General features: G+C 39.6%; 2 protein-coding genes across 11 annotated transcripts in view; one reads left to right on the top strand and one right to left on the bottom strand.

Annotated features, from left to right (window-relative positions):
- On the bottom strand, positions 1-15,958 carry ndel1a (nudE neurodevelopment protein 1-like 1a). Of its 5 annotated transcripts, none has more exons than XM_037081216.1 (11): positions 15,895-15,958; positions 14,710-14,774; positions 14,304-14,405; positions 11,619-11,715; positions 8,093-8,246; positions 4,906-5,054; positions 4,386-4,522; positions 4,009-4,182; positions 3,759-3,853; positions 3,520-3,665; positions 1-1,070 (listed from the first exon to the last, which is right to left on the bottom strand). In XM_037081216.1, exons 4-11 carry the CDS (start codon positions 11,702-11,704, stop codon positions 977-979), a joined length of 1,035 nt encoding a protein of 344 aa, XP_036937111.1. In that variant the 5' UTR covers positions 11,705-11,715; positions 14,304-14,405; positions 14,710-14,774; positions 15,895-15,958; the 3' UTR covers positions 1-976. The 5 variants fall into 5 exon arrangements, with proteins under 5 accessions (XP_036937111.1, XP_036937114.1, XP_036937113.1 ...); XM_037081219.1 differs by lacking the exon at positions 15,895-15,958 and adding an exon at positions 3,362-3,396 and having other exon boundaries at positions 1-1,067; positions 14,710-15,194; XM_037081218.1 differs by lacking the exon at positions 15,895-15,958 and adding an exon at positions 3,362-3,396 and having other exon boundaries at positions 14,710-15,194.
- The window catches only part of LOC119009710 (testis-expressed protein 47), a 21,014-nt gene continuing 19,022 nt past the window's right edge, over positions 15,359-17,350 (top strand). For all 6 annotated transcript variants that reach the window (XR_005071800.1, XR_005071799.1, XR_005071802.1 and 3 more), the window contains exons 1-2: positions 15,359-15,660; positions 16,963-17,035. Coding sequence is in view for 2 of the 6 variants with exons in the window: in XM_037081222.1 (XP_036937117.1) it covers positions 15,541-15,660; positions 16,963-17,035 (193 nt within the window). In the remaining 4 variants the exon portion in view is untranslated. The remainder of the gene's footprint in view (positions 15,661-16,962; positions 17,036-17,350) is intronic.

A 17,350-nucleotide genomic window follows, 5' to 3' on the forward strand; every position in this document is an offset into this window, starting at 1 on the left:
TATCATTACATCTTTTATTAAAACATGCCGTAAAACAAATCTGGAAAATAAATTAAACCCACAAACTTTTAACAAACAGGCAATATTGCACTTGAATGAAAATGAAGAAAGTTCCCACGAGGTCAAAGTGCTTCACTCTCTTATCGTGTACAGCACAGAAAATGTGTCAAATCAAAAAAATTAAAAAAGTGGATCAAACACTTTGAAGAATATATGAATGCAGGTTAACTGATCTGAGCACGATGACAGCGCCTCTTAAACAGCTGTCTATAAATAACGATCAATATGACCAATACTGTACACATCATGTCACATAGTTCAGAGGGTAGATGGTGTGTTTGACTCACTACAATGACACAAAGAATCCCCTTTTTTTAAAAAAAACAAACAGAAATCCAACACAGGGCTCACAAGGTAACAGTTAAAAGCCAAAATCAGCTGACTCCTCGACAGAGTTGATGTTTAAAACATTGTGAAACGTCAATAATTGATGGAGACATGTGGTACACAATTATCTGGGACATCTGCACATGTGCCAACCCATTAAACCTGTTAATTTCCACTTTCAGCAGTGGGTGTGAGCGCACTCAACTGTCGCTTTAATTGGAGTTATTGCCAGTAAATGTAGTTGTGATTTCCAACTAAAAATTGCATAACATTTCCCTTTTTAGAGGATGTAGTGCACAGATTTAACAACCCAGGGAAGACCCTTGAGGAATCTTTAAATGTGTCTTTAAAATGTGAGCAAACATCAGATACAGTAACACATGAACTATACAGAGAGACAGACGGAGACCCATAACTACAGCAGGAACGAAGCACAAGTGTCGAGTCAGGACGACGGAGAGAGTGAGAAGACGAGGACGAGGCCGGAGTATCAGTACATCAACAGTTTTACAGTATTAGCCTTTTGTGCTCCCGCTTCGTCAGGGCTCGTTTTAGATGTGATTTTTCCAAAAGTTTAGGAGGATTATTGTCACACGGTGAGCGGCACCAGGCCTTGGGAGGAGGCGGCAGGAGCGACGGTGATGGCGGTCAGGGCACCAGGTTTCAGTCCGTTCACCGGCCTGCTGAATTAAAAACAAACAAACAAACAAACAAACAAACAAACAAACAAAAAAAACAAGTAACATTAAACGAGAGCATTCATTTATATACACACATACTGTATATTAAGATCAGAATTCATGTACAACAACTTTCTTAATTTTTATCAATATGCAGTAATTAAGAGGTTATTGAATGGAAACAGTTACAGAGTAAAGTCATGTAGAATAAGGTATTTTAATGACTATCACAAAGCCATTATGCTACTAATATGGATGTTAATAAGCAACTAGTTATTTTCATGGCAGAATTGAACTTCCGTAGACAAGAGAAATGAAATGAAATCCTGCTCAGATCATCAGATAAACTCTTCTTCTTTAATATTCTCAGTCACCATCACTTCTTCTCCTCCGGCTCACCGACTGTCACAGGACAGATCAGCAGCGACCTGAACACCAGCAGCTCATTCTGTCATTCTGTCTTCATCATCGACTGAATATGTCTCCGTCTCAGATACAGCTGCAATGCAGACATGACGTATTTTACAATTTTCGTGTGCGTGTTGCTAAAAATGGAACTCAAAGTGGGAACGACGCTGCAGAGTAAGCCTGACCGACTGGTGAAACTGGTTTCTGTTGCTGGTCATAGTTGAGCGATGACGCGTTTCCCTGAACGGTTTAAGATGGAGTCATGACTCTGGAGGGCACCATTCAGACCGGAATGAAAGATTTATGACAGAATTATTTTTCTGAAATTCCTTATTAGGATTTTCTTATCAGTAAAGAAATTGTTTGTTTTTTTTCCGAGGAAAACAGTTTTTTCCAGAGAATTTTTTCAGATTTTTTTTTTTTTCAAGATATATTTTTTACAGGACTTCTTGCTTTTTTTCAGGATGTAACTTTTTTTTTTCCCCTCAGAGGAAAACATTTTTTTCTGGATATTTTTTTTTCCCATTTGGATAGTACTTGTTTTAATTTCAGAAAGATTTTTTTAGAAGAATTTTTATTTTCATGATAAGTTTCTCTCAGGAAAAAAATATATTTAGGTTAAAAAAAATTCCAGGAGAATTTGTGGAAAATCTCACCTCAAAAAACAAACTGTATTTATGTTATTCTGACCTTTGACCTTATGTCAGATCAATTCCTTCATAGGTTAGTTCATCATTGTCTTTGCATCTTATTCCTCTTCCTCTGTTACAGTAAGTGAGACAAAACGCCGTTAGCTCCTTCAACTCTGACTGAAGGTGAATTGTGTACATAACAACCGTCCTGCTCTGACACCACAGGAACAATGACCTTGTTGTGTGTAGATCTCAGTATGCACACACTGCCTCTTCAGTTCTCCCTCACACAGCAGAAACACCACACACACTCTGTCCCGGCTCTCACCACCAGCCACAAGTCAACACAAGCTGATCAGAGTGACTCAGCAGAAAGACACTAATCAAATATGATACACTGTCGCATTAATCAGATGATATCTGGTATTTTTTGTACTGTCTGGAAAATCTGTGAAAAGACTAAAACTAACAATGAATTAAGATAATTACCATGTAACATCAGTGTATAAAAGCCTGTACCATAGAGCTCTATCAGCCTCACCTGTACCCTGTGTTTGTGCCAATTAACAAAAGTCAGAATAATCCATCCATCCATCCATTATCTGTACACATTACATGTACGCCGCTTAATCCTCTGCAGGGTCGCGGAAAAGTCAGAATAATATTACATAAAAAATTACACCAGCATGTTAGCTCAAGCAGCGCTGTGAGCAGACAGTATAGTTGTAGACTTTTAGCTCTGTTGAAATGAAGTGATATATTTCTGACCAATTTTTAAGGATTTAAATCTTCAGCAGGAGCTAATGGCTGAGTGGTTTCCAACATACTTTTACTTTTTGTCTTTTGGTTTGACAAACCAAACGCTCCTGTCCGGTAATATTCTTATCTGACTTTAATGTTGATGACACTTTCAGTTTTGTGTTGGCTTGTCTTGGTAATTTCCCCAAGTTCACTTCTAGCCACAGTTTCGCTTTCATCAAGTTTCTCTTCCACAAAAGAAAAAAAGAAGCTGTGTTTGTTAATAATTAGTGGTCAGATCTACTGCCAAACAAAACACCTCACACTGGTAAATAGACAGGAAGCAGATCTATCAGTTAAGACAAGAAAAATTCCAGCACCATTACACCACCAACACCATCTAGCCCCCAGTTATAGTTATTTTCTATAAGTTGGAAAAGAGGATTGTGAAAACTGCTGCAGCTGCATGCATTTGCCCCAACACGCTCATGTTTCAGGCGGAGGAGCTACGATTACCCAAAATCAATGCAGGGAATGTGACCATCTCTGTCCTGCTGGGAAGAAAATGCACACGGGTCTTAGATTCTCCTCCACAGACTGTGATGTTACACTGCAAGATTCTTGTCATGAATTATCCTTCACAGAGATAAGATGTGTGTTTTGGTTCCACTCACGCTTTATCAAAATATGACGTGTGGAGCGACTGCGAGTAGTTGGCTGTGTTTGCGTTGAGCGCGTTGCTGTTGTCGAGAGCGTACGCCTTCCTCGCTCTCTGGTCCTTGGCAAAGTTCCTGCAAGCGGCGAGCTTGGACTCCAGAGCCTGTGAGGGGATGTAAACAAAGAGAATGATGATGCTCCTCGACGGAAAGACAGGGAATCCTGGAAGCACGAGCTCAGAAAAGAAATGACTCACCCCAACTTTCCGGAGTAAATCACTGACGATGTTGAGGGCCGATATCCTGGCAGAGGGAGTCAGTGGAGAGTTGCTGCCATATCCATTTGACAGAGCTACAGGAGGAGAGAGGACAGGAAAAAAAAAAGATGTGTTGATTTGCACGAGAATCAAAGAAAACAACAAGATGCGAGACGTTTTAATGAAGCGCTGCTCAGACATCCCCGTCTGTACTAAAAAATGCACTCGAGCGCAGACGGGCTGCAGCTACCTGTTGAGTTGGCAAAGGCGTTGTCCAGACCTTTGCTCAGTGGGGTAGCGGGGAGAGAGAGGGAGGCCTGTACAGCAGTGTCCATCTTTACGTTGTCCTGTGTGGGCGAGCTTGGAGCAGACATCCTGCTTACATCTGACTGCCTCTCTCGGACGGCCAGCTCCTGCCGCAGGTCTACAGCAAGAAAACAAAAACAGGGAACATTTTGTAGTTCTGCTGAGGACACAAACCAATAAAAACACCTACTTATTTGTGGGAAAGCAGATATTTTAAACACGGTTAATCAAAGAGGAGGAGAACCGCAGCAGCTGCATGTTAATGTGCTGGAATGTGAGTGACAGCGCGGCTCGTTAGAAAGAAATCCAGTCAATAATCACCTCTGGCTTCATCCTTTAATCTCTGAACGGAGCACAGAAGAGACTCCTTCTCATCCAGCTCGCTCTCCAGGAAGGCGTTCCTCTCGATGGCCTGGTTCAGACGCTGCTCGAAGTTCTCCAGAGACACGATGGTAGCTCTGAGGAGGAAGTTAAGAAGGAGGCAGAAAATGGAGCAAAGCAACAGATTTCGTTAATTAAATGTAAATATCCTCTGGGGCTGCACTCTGTATATCACATCTACATACTAATGATCATTCAAGTACGAACATGAGATCAATATCTCACGCTTGTGCAACTGCAGCATCGATTTTAAACTAAATCAAGCCAGCAATCTGTTAAATGTGAGTCATATGTTAATTGCAACAAGGCTTAGGATTGCTTCTCTGGCAAAATGTTCAAAACATGATGTACTAAATGCGGATCATGTTGTGGCAGGAAACACCTTTGTATCCAGTTTAGGTGACATAATGTTCTCTATCCTAAAAAACAAAAACATGCTACACAGGAACATTACACAGACCTTTTGGCTCTCTCCAAGTCGTCATTGGACTGTTCGAGCTCTCTGACGTATTTGTGGAGCTGATCCTTGATGCTGCGTGTTTGGCCGAGGTCGTCCTCCAGCATGGAAATCTGCTTGTAGCTCTGAGAGTACTGCTGCTCCAGCTTGTCCTGAAGAGAGATGAGGGGGGTAAGACAGGACAGGACAGGACAGGACAGGATGAAGACAGACAGCACATATTGATCACATGTCTTTAATCTAGAACACGTCAGGCAGGAGAGCCTCATTTCGGGAAATGACTCAACAGCCCCCCCGACGTGCACCACCAGCACGTTATCATCCATTCATCAGGGCTCCCCTCATTTTCATTCCAGGCAGCCAGCGGATGTGAGGTGTGACCTATATATCCACCAGCTCCGAGACAATCAGCTCAATAAGTACCGCCGGGAATGTCTGTACGCCTGACCTATATCTGCTGTTACTGTGGAGCCTGAATCAACAGCAGCCAACCACACAGAGGCCAGACATCCTTCTGTTGGCTCCCAGAGACTCATTCAGCACGTTAACGTGTCGGGGAAATACAGTTTAGTACAGTTAGAGATCATAAGGATATAATTCAGGCTGTGATACTGTTGGAATTGTGACCTTGAGGTGCAAAATACGACAATATTGGACAAAACATGCTCAAATATGAGAAAACAAAACAAAAACACACAACATTCAAATCATTGTTTCAATGTTGGGTTTTAAAAATGTGTCATTGAAAGGTTTTCTTAAATGTGACTGTGTTTTCTGAAATGTCTGATTTTTACGCATTTTGTGTTTTTTGTAATACTTTTGTAGAATTTCGAAAGCTAAGAAATGTTTTCTAAAATGCTGTAGATTTTTCTTGAATATAATTCTTTTTTTTTTTTTAAATGCTTTTGAAAGTGTCTAAGAAATGTTGTATTTTCTTGAATGCCTTTTCAATAATGGGTTTTCTGAAATTCATTGCTTTCTGGCAAAATGTTGTCACGTCACCTAAACAGACATTTTTTTTCCCAGCATTTGTTTTCCAAAAAACATTTCTGATTTCTACAATGTCAAGTTTAAGTAACTCTTGTGTTTCCTAAAATGTTTTCGTATTTGTTGATTTGTTTTGCACAATGAAATTGTCTTTTTCTAAAAGAGGCTCTTTCTAAGATAGACGGTGAGTTGATGAACGTCTCATCATTGTGTTGGCTGTGACGCAGTGTTTTGTAAAATGGTCTTTGCCTTTTATAGATTTCTTGGTTTCTTGAGATGGTTTAGTGTTTTGCACCTCAAGGACACTGTAGTTCTGTACTGAAAACTGTCAGCAAAGGGTGAAAGTATCGAATGACCATATTCAGCATTTTTAAACACAAAACTTTACAGGAAACTTAACCTGACCTCAAAGTATTGCGGTTTCAGAAACCATCATCAGTGGGGAGCTGAGCCAACAGGACTGTATTATAAAGATCAAAAACAGCACCAACGACCACTTGAATTTCTCACTCAAAAACAAATCCACGTCTTCACTTGATGTGTGGAGTCTAAAACCTGACAGACACCTTGGCACGCGCACATCTCCTCCCCCGCTGGATACTTCGACTACAAATGTGCCACCCGTCTTTTGGTAATTATGGAGCGAGAATGAGAATGAAAGACACGACCTGATGCATTATGCATGAGAGTCATTCGCATCAGCTGCATCAGCGTACAACAAGCTGAGACCAGAGCAGCTGCTGGTGGATAAGTGCTGAAATTAGAAAAGAGACGTACCTCAGCACCTTCGCGAGGTGAGATTATCATTTAGATTGCACAAATATGTCTGAGATGTGCCTCCAACAAGCGCACGACAAACTTCACCATTTCCTATGTAGTGTTTTATTACAAGCACATATAGGTCTGACCTCAATATCCCCATAACTTCGTATGTATAACAAGAAAGGCAAAGCTGCAGGCCGGCTAGCAAAAATAAATAAGTACTGAGTGTGAGTGCGTCCAGCGGAGCAGCAGCTGTTACAGCGTGACTTCACATCTCCTCACTCCCCAGAGACTGCACTCAAGGATGACTGGTGATATAAGACGGCTACAAAAAAAAAAAAAAAGCATCAAATATTCATGTCAAGGCTACATATGGAGACACACTGTACTCTGGTTCAGAGCTTTATGTATTGTCGACATTAGAGACGTATACATAACGCTGATCTCATCCACACTCACGGTGAGAGTCACATTCACAGCAGTCACAACGTCCTTCAAAACGCACAGGATGTTTTTCTGCCTCCAGGGGTCGATCGATCAATACTGAACTTGAGACAGAAGGAGCGCGGGATCATGGGAGTTGTTGTCTACATTGTTAAACCACCATCATCCCAATGAGACTGAGAACATTCAGTTCTCAGCCCGATTCTCCGACTTCCTTCCAGTGAAAAAAAATGTCACCTTGAACAAAATTAGAATTTCTCTGGTTTGAACATTGTTGTTTTTAGACTTTTTAACGCGGAAATTTTAGGTATTAAATCTCTAATAATTACACAATAATAGTTACCATTGATCAAGCCAGAATTAAATTTTGTTTTGCTTCCACTGTGTAACTTAAATCAGTGATTTTGAATAAGGAGATCTGATTTCTCCACTTTTTTATATTAAGGCTGCAATTACTGATAATTTCATCTGACATTTTTCTTCTTTAGATTAACTGATCAACTTGTTTAATCCAGAAAAAAACAGAAAACAAAAGTTCAAGTTTTTATTTTGGATTATATGCTGGACGATTTCTTGGACAGGACCAGATGCTAGTCAACCAGCAGAGACTCCAGAAAGTCCTTTAAGACGACATGAAACAAATTAATTACGTGTTCATTTGTCAGTTATCTACCAACAATTACAAGCTAGCCACCCTGTTTCCAGTCACTGTGCTAGCTAAGCTTACCAGATGCTGGAGGTAGCTTCTAGACAGAAGTGAGACTGAGAACAATCTTCTCATTTAAGTCTTAACAGGAAAATATAAAACATAAAAAATGTATATCCCAAAATACTGAATCAACCAGAAATTCTGATGATATATCCTGTTGCTTTTTTACAGCAATGTCTTAATCAGATAATACTTCTTCATCAACAACGTGGCAGCCAGAAATTATATTGATGCAGAGACACAGATTCTGTTGATTTCCCCGTTGTTCAATCAAACCCTTGCAGTTACCTTGAGAGACTCAACCTCATTCTTGAGTCTCTGGTTCTCAGACTGCAGGTCCTTCATACGATGCTCTGCTTGGCCCAGCTGTGCTTCCAGCTCAGCCTCAAGCTCCCTGCTGCCCTCCTGAAACTCCAGCAGCTCCTCCTGGGCCTCCTGGCAGCTGTGGGCAGACAGAAGAGAAGCCATTAGACAACGAGTGGAGACAGAACGAGGTCGGCATGCCAGTCTGGTTTGTGACGCTCTCAACTGTTGCACTTGGAAAACAGCTTCTCGCCATTTCAGTTAAATTCATCTTTATCTACTCTCATGACTGGAGCACTGACCCAGATACGATCCACAAACTCAAATCTGATAGTCACCATTTCTGCATGTGCTGTCAGAGGACAGTAAAGAGTTGTCAGATTCATTTTTGAGGTACAGATGTACTCTCAACTCCGTTATATTCATCTGATAACTTTAGTTACTTCAGCAATTTCTGCTGATTTAGAATAAAATAACAAAATACGATAAAAAAAATGTTGTAATAAGGATCAGAAAGGTTAAAGATCAAGATTATACAAGTTAATGCACCAGAAATAAAGTATGTTAACTTTAAGAAAATGTTTTAATGATGTCATTTCAAAATGTATTCATGCAATGCAACTAAAATGCATGTTGACATCTTGAGTTTACCCAAAACATAAAAAAACCCAGTTAGTCCAAGTTGTAGCTGTTGAATTGCTGTCAAAGATGCTAGCAAATCAACTCAGTACAATAAATAAGCACATCAAAAACGTCAGAGTGGTTGCACGAACATGTTTTACTATAAATTTCTACATGTTACAGTAACGACGACAGAAACAGGTGCTGAATTCCAACTTACTGCACCTTTAAGTAGTAAATGATCAGACTTCTTTTTCTATCGCTGGTCTTACGATCTGTGTCGCAGCCATAAATGGCAGGAACTGGGCGGCAACACTACAAATTATTAACTGATGAACGGATATGAATAAATGTTTAAAGGTTATCAGAACACCACTTTGCTGACTGTCTCTTCATGGTCAGTAAACTCAGATGTATAATCACGTTTCACTACATGTCTCTGGTTGAAAAGACGTTTAAAAATTTAAAACAGCATTAAAGCTAAAGATCGAGGCTCTAATCCGCATCACACACACCAGAAAATAAAATCTAGGGCGTACAGAAATGCTGAAATCATAATTTTACCCTGCTGAAGCAAACACTGTATTTGGTGGTGCATGATTATGAGATTTATCACTTGTACAGAGGCTGCTTTAGAAAATTTAAGATTCAACTGGCCTGATTTTAGTCTAGATCAAAGAGGACGAACAAAAGCAACAAAATCAGAGCGAAAAACCATTTTTGTGTATTTAGTTCGACTGGTCTAAGAAACCAGATCTTTATCCTCAAAACAACCACACTGGACATGAGAGCACTGAACAGCTTTATCATGACGTGGTGGTTACGTAAGTGTCTGTTGATATGGCCATGGATGAACACACTTGGACAGACAGACATACAGACACACACACACACACACACACAGCTGTCTATAAATGGAAAATGGAATAACCCTGCCATCATGTGAGCGTGAGTGCCGGAGGTGGCACCGAGCCAGAGAATCCATTTATAAAACGTCCGTGTTCAGCCAGCCTCGCTTTGAACTGGTTCTGCTCGGAACAGATTGGCTGCAGACTGGTGCTTCCTCTTCACGGTTATTAACATTAACCCACAAATACTGCCGGTGCTTCTGAACAGTTATTATGACGGGACTCCTCGGAATGAAAACGCTTACTTCCACTCATTTAACACACAGTTTGGGGATTTTTTTTTTGTTCCACAGCAATTTTGCTGAAAGGAAACATGAAAGGCTTTGAATCAGCTCCACATACATTTTTCACAAAACTTAAATGTACTCAAAAAGGTTTAGTTCACCAGAAAATGAAATTTCAGTCATTACAAACGCCAACGCTGATGGAATACAGGGTCAAGTTTCATACTCACGTTTACACGTTTTAATATTTATGGTTAGTGACAACCGATATAGTTCATGTATGTATATTTGTAGTGTTTCGGCGATAACTTCCAACTATTTTCTTTTAACTTTATAGACAAATAAAGAACCTTGAAGCTCTAGAAGAGCTACGAAATGGTCAGGAATGGACTTCCTATAGTGACATTAAATCAATAAAACTACTTATAGTGTCGTAGGTGGATTAATGACAGAAAACACTTCTGTCACACACACAAGCATAATGCATATTGTCTTTAAAAGGACGCTCATTGTCTGGAGACTCTTATATAACTGGGTGTCGGTCTGTTTCCTTTGGCACACAGCGGTGAGATTTCAATCAGCTGTAATCAACTTACATGCCGTGAGATAAGATTTCACGCAGGGAAGTGCCACTTTTAGTAACCTTTGGATCATTAAAATGCGGCTGTGTCGTTACATAATCCCAGTGCAAAAGACAGGAGGACAAAAGAGACATGAGAGCCTTTTTTGGTGTAATGTGAAACATGAGCCGTCGCTTTGGGGGAAAACAAGGGAGAGGTTTTCTCTGATAAAACCGTCCCACGTCAAACTGTTTCAAAACGCGTCACTGGATACGCCGACAAGTGGGTTTTAAGTGAAAGAGTGAGAATGGGTGAAATCCAATGACAAGATAGCAGATCAGACGTTCCTGCCGTCGTTCCCACACACACACACACACACGCACACACACACACACACACACACACACACACACACACACACACACACACACACACACACACACACACACACTGAACTTTCTCCTCCTTACATCTTCAAAAAACAGGCTTGTTACTTAAGTTTGAATGCATTTGAGGCGAATTACTGATTAACTTTATTTTACGCCCCTAAATGAAGCGAGGGAGACCACAGCAGTCCTTCCACTTTTACCTGAGTCTATGTTACACCAGTATCTTGACTGAAGATTGTGGTCTTCTCCCACATCTGAGAGTGCGACTCATTTACATATTCAATTATCACATTTCAAAACACATAAAATGATGTGACTGTAGGTGACACTTTCCAATTCAACTTTTTACAGCATAATCTTTCCACTGTATGTCAATTAGAAAGAGAGAGATGACAGATTGAGTTCAGCTGGAGTTTTAAGTCATTTTTGTGGCATGACCAATAACGAGCAGTAAATGTCAGGCTTCGGATGCCTCTGAGGTTGATTTTTGACATTTCTAGAAGTCCCATAGGACGGTTTTGGTGTCACACATGAATGTTGGAAAGTGAAAACTGGAGTTGTAAGTTGTTAATTATTCTTACAGTTAATGTACAAGTTTGGCCTTATCAGTTTTTTTTCCTTATGGTCAACAAAACTTATGAAAAGGACAGATCTAAGTATCTTTAACTGTTTACAAATACGCAGAATAGCTTTTGTTACTCAGACAATACTAGTTAGTAGAATATATTTGTTGTTGAGTTTGAGTTAAAACAATAAAACTTATCCATAGGAGAAAAAAAAGCATCGACAAAATGAGCCAGTTTACGCACCCGTTCTTGTACTTGAGGGAGAGCGTCTTCCAGAAGTCAATTTCCTCATCTTTTGAGGAGAATTTTGGTATCATATCAGTTTCCATGGCAAACAAATCTGGAGAGGAAAGAAACAAGAGTGAGCACAACGTACAAGAAGAAAGGAGAGGTTTATTACAGAGCATCAAATCTGTTGGATGATGCATGAACATCCTCGAGTGCATCACAGCAGCGCAAACGCTTCTTTTAAAAAGTCAAACTTATTTCTTCAGCGCCTCGTCTAAAACTCTCCTCGATTTAATAATCAATGATTTACACAACAGCTGGGAATTAAGCATCAAGAAGGGCTCCCAACAGAATCCCACAAACCCCGAGGAGCGCAACAAACTTCCAGAGTTTGAACAAAATATTATTAAGAATTAATGGGCTTCGAAAGTTTCAATACATCAAGCCAAATTTCAAACTTGCTAGCTTTAATTAAAGTGTTCACATTCAGTAGAACAGTGGCATTAAAAGCATCCACTTGTTCAGCCGACGTGCTAAAATTTAATTTAGATTCACAAGAAAACATGACAATGAAGAAAACACTCAGCTCCCAGAGGTAACGTTGTGGCCAGGAGCCTCATTCATCACACTGACTCGTAATTAGAGTGAAAACTTGAATTCAACGCCTCAACACCAAACTAGTTTTTGAGCAGGAGCCAATGGGAACGAAGCCAGAGCCTAAATTAGGAACTAGGGACATTTTAGGGAATCTTTTGTCACGTTTTAGTCCCCATTAAGTCGCTTGCTCTGACTTAAATAGGCTACAGATACACAGAAGCAGCACAATGCTCCAAAACTATTTGACCCAGACAAACAGGACAAAGCTCCTCTGTCATGTCTTTGAAACGGGGTTCTTTGATTTGCTTTTACATTTTGTGCTCCCAGGGTTCAACAGACGGTAAGGGAACAGGGCGGTTCACCTGCAACAACATACAGTCAAACAAAAGACAAGGGATACTTTAAAAACCAGACTTTGTCTTCATGCAGCGAGAGCCTGAAGACAGGAGCGGGACAAATCTGTTGACCTATATTTGGTGCAATTTTAACAACAGCATCCCATTTTTAGAGGCGTTGAATTAAATGTCAACAACAAAAGGACTCCAAGAGAAGATCAATTTTCCTGACTTTCGAAGGCAGTAATGAAGCCAAAAAATTTCCATATACAGTTTGTGGTGAGGCTGAGATGAGCATTAACATTTAAGGGTAGCAAAGAAATCAGTTTCTTGTTCTTTTCTATTGTTTTTTTGCGATACTGTTATCCAAATAGTCACTATTTCAATTCCATCACATGGGCAGAAGTGCTGCCAGGTAAACTAGCCTAAAATTATCTGAAGTGCAGGAAGATTTCTGTACAAGGACACGAAGGATAATGGCGAGCGAGGACTACAAGTTATGTGTGAGAACGATAACGGGGACGGAGAAGGAGAGACAGGAACAAGGTCAACAGAAATGTTTAGAGAGGCAGTAAATAATGCTGACCTCCAGATCCACGCTGACGAGACATGTGTCCACTTGACATTCAATAAAAACCCTTTACAGCCACCGAGGGACAGTAAGGGGAGAAGTACTCACGGCTGTTACTGAAGGAAAAATGAAAATACCCCCCTGAGCAAATAAAAAAGTCCTGCATTCAAAAGCTTACTTAAATAAATTATGTGTATGTTGTGTTTTCTGCTGCAGATGTTTAAGGCTGAGCTCAGTTTAACTACATTATACATGTTGGCTAGTTTATCATAGCTGCCCTGCCCTCGGCTCTTATTTACATTCAACCACTGATTATGGACGAAGAGGAAACACAAGTTTAACTCAAACATGAATCTTAATAACCTCAAAGAGAGCCCAGCTGCTCTTTCAAGTCTCTAACTTCTCTTGTATGCTGCCCCTGGAAGAAAATAAATAAATAAATGAAAAAAATTCACTCTGTGATCCTCTGAATAATTCAGTCTCAGATTATATTGAACCACATCAACCGAAAGCCTGGAGGGAAACTCAGATGTTATTACAGCTGAGGAAATAGCTGCACAAGCCTTTCTGACAGCATCATCACCAGGGCCAGGTTTGACTCTTAAATTAAAAAACACAATTATATTTTCATAAGAGCACGTTTTCTTCATGTAATCTGCAGGAGCCTGATGAAATTGGATAAAACAGTAATATGATTATATGAATTTGTTGTAATATATATGGAATGTGATGTGTTTGAGGAGAATATTCAGTGATTTTACAGGTGGATGTGTAATTTTCAGACTACTATTAAATCATCACAATTTGAAACATAATGGTTTTAACTCCATACTGTGTGGAAAGGATCCAATCCAAAGGAGGAATGACCCTGTTGAACAGTGACACTGACCGAATGGTAATCTAGTATGAAGACACAATCACAACCACTGTCTACCAAGAGAGGATATCTAAATAAACGAACTAAAAAACAGGTCAAATCTAATAATCAGCGCTGTATTTCTAATATAAATAGGTGGTGAAATGACACCGACAGGAGCGACTGATGCTGCTGAGCCAATCTGTCAAAACTGGGTGTGCAAACAAGACGTGGAGCGACAAAACGATCCGACACAGGCGACATGTTGGCTCTGATGTCGCGGTTTTTCATCGGGTTTCCACTAAAAGACGAAGAATAATAAATCATAATGTTTCCAGTACCTGAACATCGCCCCAGTCCCTGATGTTTATCAGTCCATCATGGTCGCTGGTGTGAGCTGCTGGCCGTCTCCTCTGCTGATCTGCTGCCTCCTCTCAGCGGGGCTTTTAAAGGACAACACACCCTAAATATGAATATTATCTCCCAGTGTGTGTGCATCTGGATTCATTTGACACTTTAATAAGTGGTGTGATTACTGAAACAGCGTGAATGTCGAAAATATTTTTATTTCATGTAGATATTTTTGGTTCAGAGACAACAAAAATCTAAATGTTAAATCTATGATAAAGTCAGTCTGTGTGTCAGATATTAAAATGCATTAAAACAGTGCATTCTGACTTCCAGATCTGGGAAACAAATGTGTTTGTAAATTAAAGAAAAAAGTCATTAGATTTAAATCAGACGAACCGTTTTAGGGTGTATTTCCTCAGTGTTGCTGCGTTGTGTTCACGGGCTTCACTGCTGCACACAAACTGCGCATACGACGCATTTATGTTAAATTAGCACCACCTGCTGGTCATCTGCAACAACTGCGGACTGTTTGACATATGTCATAAACACTGCATTCACAAAACATGTGAACTATGAAAATTATAGGATTGTGTTGTGTAAATCAACAGTTTAATGACTGGATACATTTCAATGCATGTCATTTGTATAAAAAGACAGATTTCTCCCACAAAAAAAGTAAAAGTCAATTATTTAAAACAAAATCAAAGTTGCTAAATGAGAAGACCAAATTCTAATCACAAGTTAAAATTATTTTGTATTTTTAGAAAATGGTGAGATACAAAATTCAGAGTCAAAATAGTCCTGAGTAAAACTTATTTGATAACAACTAAGTCAAAGTTGTGATATACAAAGTCAAAACCATGAGATAATGATTCAGCTGTATCACAGTTCACACTCATGATAAGAACACACTATTCAGAATAAATACATTGCAAAATAGATTTCCTTTTAAGTGGTGTGTACAAGATTTTTTTCTTAATTCAACAATACTGTATTAGAATTAATCATTTATTTTTATCGTGTTTTTATCTTTATTTTGTTAAAAGGGCTTTTGTAAATCAAAGCAAGATTATGTGACATAAACTGAATAAAGTTTTCAAACTTTTTATCACTCGCTTATTAATGTATGTTTTCGGTGACGTCAAACGCATCGTGAGATGGCTTGTTGCCGTGGTAACCGATAGACAGAGGCGCTAACTCGGTATTAGCAGTTAAAGTTAAGTCGTTATGGCCGCTACACAAAAAGTCGAAAGTCTCTCGTCCAAATTTCGGGAACTCAGAGGCTCAGAGGAGGAAGAGAGCAAAACAGTGACAATGTTTGAAGTGTTACACGGGGGAACGAGAGAGGTTTGTGCTGGAGCCCGGTGATGGAGCGGCTAGCTAAACTAGCTAAACTAGCTAAACTGGCTAAACTGGCAGAAGTGGCTACAGTTACCGTGTGGGATAACGGTTACGTTAGCTAACCGCTTAACGTTGTCCGACTATGCGAGGGGAAAAACTCCAAATAAGACCCTAGAATATTTTGATAATATCCTAGGCATACTTATCACACCAAAATCTCCTCTTATGAAATATCATTACTTATCTCAATGACAGCATATTCAGTCGTAGAAGAGGTGACTTGCTCAGATCATTCACCATAAAAATAGAAATACCAGAAATGCTTTGCTGCCAGTAAAATTCCTGCAAATGTGAGTGTTTGGAGAAAAAATACGTGTTTTTTTTTTTTTTTGTTTTTTTTTTAAGCACAATAGTGTTTTTTATATTCACACATTATCTTCCTGCCTCAGTATATGAATGACAAAAAGTCATTCATATAAATCAATTATTTACAGAAATCTCTCTCTCTGTATGAGTAATACTTTGGTAAGCGAACATGTAAGTAATAAGTGTAGGACAGGCTGACTTACAGTCTGAGGGTTGAATGAATTTTAAATTTCGAATTTAATGATTATTTCTTCCAACTAAATTTGAGGTGAAATTTAGTCTTTGTCCCTTCACAACAGCTTCATTCGGCACACAGACCTCCCAATACAGGACGTGACTAACAAACAGCAGCTTTAAACTGTGTCAAGTATCATCTGATGTCATCTCCTCTGTACATGTACAGTTCCTCCTTCTATTGGCTTTCATTACCTGAAATACAAGGCCTCACTGGCCTGGGATTGGCTCATGTATTGAATGTGTGTATATCCGTAACTGCATTAGAGTGCAGCAGGCTTCACTTTATAGCGTCTGACGAACAATAGGTTTCTAGGATATAAGCTTTTATAAACACTGAGTGTGTAGAGGCAGCACTCTTAGGCTTCACTCAGTCAGTACTTGAGCTGAAGAATGGCAGAAGGACAGGAAGAGCGGGTGAATAAGATGGGAGACATGAAAGCGGAAGAAAAGAAGGAAAATGGGACTAGTTTATTTCACCTACTTATGGCACAGCAGAAAGATCCAGAAGAAGATGTGGTTTGTGTTAAATTAATAAAATAAAAAGGAGAGGAAGTTAAAGTTTACTCCAGAATTCTTATATCTGATCATTAGGTTCTGATATTCTTGTATGTGTTTTACATATCACAAACCACTCTGCAGGTGTTTTAGGACTTTCTGTTGTCCCACAGCAGGATTTCTAACATTTTTTCTTCTTTGTCTCTGCAGAAAATTGTCCTGCAGCGGTTGATAGTGGCTGCTCCGCTCCCCAAAGATCTTACAGACAGAACAGAAATTGGAGGTCAGCAAGTGATAATGGCTTTTCAGCATTAATTCTAATCAGTGAGCTCATCACCTTAGACCAATTGAATCTTGTTTTCCATCAGGGGAAATGTTTTTCTAATTCTAAATCTACATTGTTTGCAAACAGTACAGTAGATTTCTTGGAACTTCTTACTGCAGTTGTTGAACTGAAAAATGTTCCACGTCTTAAAATCACAAAAACATGCTGCGGTTGCCACCACAGTTGTGAAAGGCTGTCCGGTTTCCCTTGTTTGAGTGGTTTTTTTTATAGCTTTCACACTTCTGTATGTGAAAGAGTCTGCAGGGTGTCTTT

The sequence above is a fragment of the Acanthopagrus latus genome, chromosome 20 (assembly GCF_904848185.1).
Source record: "Acanthopagrus latus isolate v.2019 chromosome 20, fAcaLat1.1, whole genome shotgun sequence".
Taxonomy (NCBI): domain Eukaryota; kingdom Metazoa; phylum Chordata; class Actinopteri; order Spariformes; family Sparidae; genus Acanthopagrus; species Acanthopagrus latus.